The sequence below is a fragment of the Nematolebias whitei genome, chromosome 1 (assembly GCF_014905685.2).
Source record: "Nematolebias whitei isolate Nwh7 chromosome 1, NemWhi1, whole genome shotgun sequence".
NCBI classification, from domain to species: Eukaryota; Metazoa; Chordata; class Actinopteri; order Cyprinodontiformes; family Rivulidae; genus Nematolebias; species Nematolebias whitei.
Genome location: NC_056498.1, coordinates 26,678,365 through 26,683,165, shown reverse-complemented (window position 1 = coordinate 26,683,165; position 4,801 = coordinate 26,678,365). Strand labels below are relative to the sequence as shown.

At 38.3% G+C, this 4,801-nt stretch overlaps 1 protein-coding gene across 1 annotated transcript in view; it reads right to left on the bottom strand.

The window, feature by feature from the left end:
• Positions 1-4,801, bottom strand: part of LOC119423998 (adhesion G protein-coupled receptor L3) — a 159,966-nt gene that overhangs the window by 117,938 nt on the left and 37,227 nt on the right. The window contains exons 4-5 of the mRNA XM_037691788.1: positions 2,682-2,692; positions 1,362-1,547 (exon numbers count right to left, since the gene is read on the bottom strand). Of these exons, the coding sequence (XP_037547716.1) occupies positions 1,362-1,547; positions 2,682-2,692 (197 nt within the window). The remainder of the gene's footprint in view (positions 1-1,361; positions 1,548-2,681; positions 2,693-4,801) is intronic.

Below are 4,801 nucleotides of genomic sequence, written 5' to 3'. Positions count from 1 at the left end.
AAATACTTCTGGATAAGGTCAGTTAAAGTCAGTGTACCAGAGTCTCTGTGTGGGTTTGGTACCTGAAACCCAATCAAATCAACCACTTCCTACAAAAAGAGACTCCATCACAGCCTACTCCTCTGGAAACTCTCCCGTCTTTACCGTTAGCCGGGAACACTTTGATCATGAAAACGACAGTGATCTCAATGTTTGCCAACTCAATCCTTTCATTGTTTGCTGGCAGAGTTCACGGTGATTCGATGGCCAGAGGAAAGAAAAAATATATTTAGTTTGTTTAGCTCTTTGCAGATTGTGTCAAAATGATTGAACTTGAGAGGTAAACACCAGTGACGGCCAGAGCGATGAACACAGTGACTAGTACATTTGTGCGTAGAGCATTCACTGGTTACAGAAGTTCTCAACAAGGGAAAATAAATAAATAAATCCTTCACAGATTAACTATATACTGCAAAAATGGACTGTATATCTGTAAGCTACAAATAATTTATCACAGAGTTGCTTCTGAACTCATAAATAAATTATTCTAGCTGTAAAAGCTTTTTTTTTATTAACTCTATACAGCTACTTTTTTTTGTACCATTTCCTAAACTTTATAAGAGTAACTAAAGACTAGAATAGCCATATTTAATGAGAAACCTTTCTTTCAAGAGGTGTTATAAACTCCTCTGGCTTCTGAATGTAAATTTACTCATCACACTTTTGTTCCGAGGCCGTTGGAGGCATTTTTACAACCTTTCCTCTCATTTGGAGAAAACTGGCATTAAAATTTCTATGGGGACATCTGGGTCTGCTGTAAAAACAAAATTAAAAATGTCACGCTACCACCCACCCCAAAAAATCATAAAAAATAAATAAAAGTACCATCTGAAAACAGGTGTTGGTGTGTGCCTACAAGTGAAGCCACTCAGGTAAATTAACGACAGACATTTTGAGTTTCACTGTTCACAGCGGAGCACAGAAATAAGTCACTCCAGTTCACTGACGTTGGCTGATAAGACAACATGATTATTTCAGCTCACTTTATTGGAGTGCCTTTGTAGAGTTTTTGACAAATTTGACATATGGTTGCCACATTATAAACTGCACTGAGGATGAACTAATATCTTACCTGTTACAGACAGCTCACTGAGCAATCTCGGTTCAGAGAATTAGCATTTAGTTCTAACCAAAATGATGGGGTAATGGTTAGACTTAAGTGAACAGTTTTTTTTTACCTGTACACTGTTGGTAATTTTACATTCTATGCTATTTACACAGAACTGTACAATTGTTGCAAGTCTGAATAGCAGCAGTAGCAAGCTGTAGCACCTCCAGCATGGCTGTTGTGATATTTTCTATAAAACCAGTTCTTTCAGTACCTTGTTGAGGCTCCGAGCTGCGCTGTCCTTTCCACCTGGTGTGAGGTTCCTCAGCTGCACATCCAGCAGATCCACCAACTGTATCATTGCCTTCACAGTGTAGGTGATGTCACCTGCCTGAAGGTTACTCTTGGTTTGCTCTGCCAACTCTCTGGCAATGACTGCAGCCGTTTCTCCAGCTTTTAACTGCCAAAATGAAGGGGGGAAAAAGCCATTCCACTTTAAATGAAGCAAATGACATACATTAATGAATAAATAAAGAAAATTCCAAAATCTACACACTGGACACGAGGGAATACAAGATTTATTGCACAAAACAAATATCTGTTCTGTAAAAAATTACCTGTTTGACCTAAATTTTTCACTAATTGCTGAAATATTTCAGAGAGTTCATTGGTATTGGTAAGTGGAGATGGACGGAGAATCCATATGAGCAGGGGCCTCGTAGGTGGGCCCATTGCTCTCCCCCAAAACACAGTGAGCTTTATTCAAGCCTTCATGTCCATCAAATGAAGGACACAAGGTCTGAAACACTCAGAGGTCTAAGCTTCTCGAGATCGCTGAATGGTTCCCCAAGAATTATTTCTCTTTGACAGCCCAAAGCCAGCCAATAGCCTAAATAGTGCAAATATGTCTCTAGTTAAATGCCACAAGCATCATCACCATCAATGGTGATGGTCCTTCTTGACCATGTGAGCAGCTGGTTTTGGTTGTCAGCAGCAAACTGGTTGATCCACTCTGAGAAGGTGCTATTTAAGAGACTGAGCTGAATACAGCATCTCAGACTGAGGAAGTCTCTCAGATGAGAGACAAAACGTTTCTACATTTTTTTGTTTAGTTTTGTTTTTTTGAATGTCCAGAGGACCAGATTGAACTTTTTTGGATTTTTCTACCTGGATTATTGAGCATGCATCAGGAAACTTATATTCTAGTTATTGTGTCCAAAAGCAATTTTAGTCCCCCTTTGTAGGAGAACTAGGAAGATATCATATGGACCACAAGCTTTAAATGGGTCCAACATATTAATTGCCCATTTTAATTTGCCTTTAGTGATACTGTTTGCAGCTCTACTCCAGTCTTCTTCTGTTGGGTTTGGGAGATTAGCCTCTATTTATTTTCCGTTTGATTCACAGCACCCCCCTCCATCACAGGAGTTTATAGTGATAGTCAATTATGCTTAAGCTAGGGGCCTCCTGGTACTCATCGGTCGTGATGCCAACTCCAATAACGTGCTGGGGAGCTCTGATATTAATCCTAAATCTCTGTTAAAAAATTGCTGGCAGAAGACCTGCTTGTCTGTACTCAAGGAAACGTACCTACCTTCCATACTGCTAAAAGGGAAGAGGTCATTGATATAACAGTCAGGTCTATGGACTTGGTAAAAAAAAAAGTATGTGACTGGAAGGTGTCCTGTCAGACCATCTGCAAATTCAGTTTAAGCTGAGGATGGGGAAACCATGCCCATGACTTACAGAAACCCACAAAATACTGACTGGAATCTGTTTATCAGCATACTATCCCAGTTGATGAGTGGGAGAATAACCAGGATTAAAACTGTGCAAGACTTTGAGACTGAAGTCACATGCATGGCTGTTGCTGTGCAAGTCTGCCCGTCTGGAGACTGTCAAAGCAGTCAGCCTTGTGGACTTGAAAGTCATCTGACCTCTGCAGGGCAGTAAGAGGTAAAAAGTGCAGATACACATCCCAACCAAGCAAAACCAGGTGGGAACAATATGTACAGTCCTGCAATCATTATACCGATGTTCTAAGGAAGTGTAAGAGACTTTCTTGGACAAAGTTTTGCGAAGATGTTAAAGGGTCTAGTGCTTCTTCTAAGCTTTACAATCTTCTTGGAAAGAACCCAGTCAACCATCTATCCTTTAGTATTTAGACAGTTAATGCATGTATGTCTCCCTAAGCTGAGCTCACACTAGGGCACAATATTATATCTACACCTAATTATAAAACTTTTAAAGGAATTTCCCCAGATAGCTTTACACCTTTATGAAACTAATGCAGACCAAGCAACTTGGGTAAGCTAAATTATAGGTTTAAAAAGTTAATAGATACTTTTAAATGTATATATATATTTTTTTTTTATTCCAAATGGGCTTCTTGCTCCTCAGATTAGGACAAAATATAATATTCAACATTTTCATAGACTATTTTATAGAAATAAAATGGGAATCAAGCCATATAGGCTTCTTCTTTCCACAAACTAGTCAAAGTATTTTAAAAGATTGAACCAGAAATGAATGAATATGCACCTGCAAAAAGCTGCATTTTCTTTATGGGTGTAAGGTGCAATTCTGGGCGATGACATAGGATGCAGAAACTAAAGTTAAACAACTTTATCAAAGCTATGAAAACCAGCCTCTGGATTATCCCAGATGATACCACTTCAAGCTAAAACTAATGGCTACAACGGCTCTAACAAGGTAAATTATACAGGTATTGGTAGGTGTAGTAGTAGCTGAGAGTAATCCTTAAAATATACATTAAGTACTAAGAAATACTTTGAACAAACCAGAGCAATAAAAATGAAGAGAAACCACTGAGTAACCTGCAAAATGGTGCACCAGTTGACTCTCAGTAGGACAGTACTTTAAACCAATACTAACACTAACTGGTTTGAACTTCCTGAAGCTGACCGAATTTCAGTTTAAAACAAACTTGGGGAGATACATTTCACTAAACCAAATGAGACATTAATCTGATTCTGAGGCCAGGAAGAGTCAGCAAAGGCCATAGCTCATTTATTCGATGGATGATGTGGTTGTAGGAAAATAACATGACTTGTTTGTGTATCTGATAGTCTTGCACACACAGTGCTACCTCCAGTAACACTGTATTACTACAGATCTATTGGCATTTACAAAAAAAATATGTTACACAATCAAATGCTATGCAAACAATCTGCACTGACAGTTTTGTGTGTACTTGTGGCACTTTTAGGAACCATCGGCTTTTGCATTGGCTTGTCTGTTTATTCATCTCAGTAAAACAGCATTGCAGTGTTATATTCTTTTGCATTCTTGGTGTATGTACCACATAAACACAACAATTTTTGCTATGTCATATTGTGGCCATGTACATATTGTGATGTTTGAGTTTATGTGGTGCTTTAAGAATAGCAACAGTGTATACATGGTGTTTTATCTGTAACTGTTGTGTACTTTGTTAGGTCAAATGATGTGCAATATAAGACCCATCACATTAAATTAGGGAATAGGTCATATGTGATCAAACTTAACTAAGCACATGTTCGGATCCTTGGGTTTTTAAGGTACATTTTCCAGAATCAGAATACCTTTTATTGTCATTGTATCATAAAAACACAACAAAGGTACCAAGATCACTCTGATATTGTGAGCAGTTCTAGACATATGGCTTGATTCATCTTGCTTATTGGAGTAACTCCTGGAAAATCAGTTTGAACT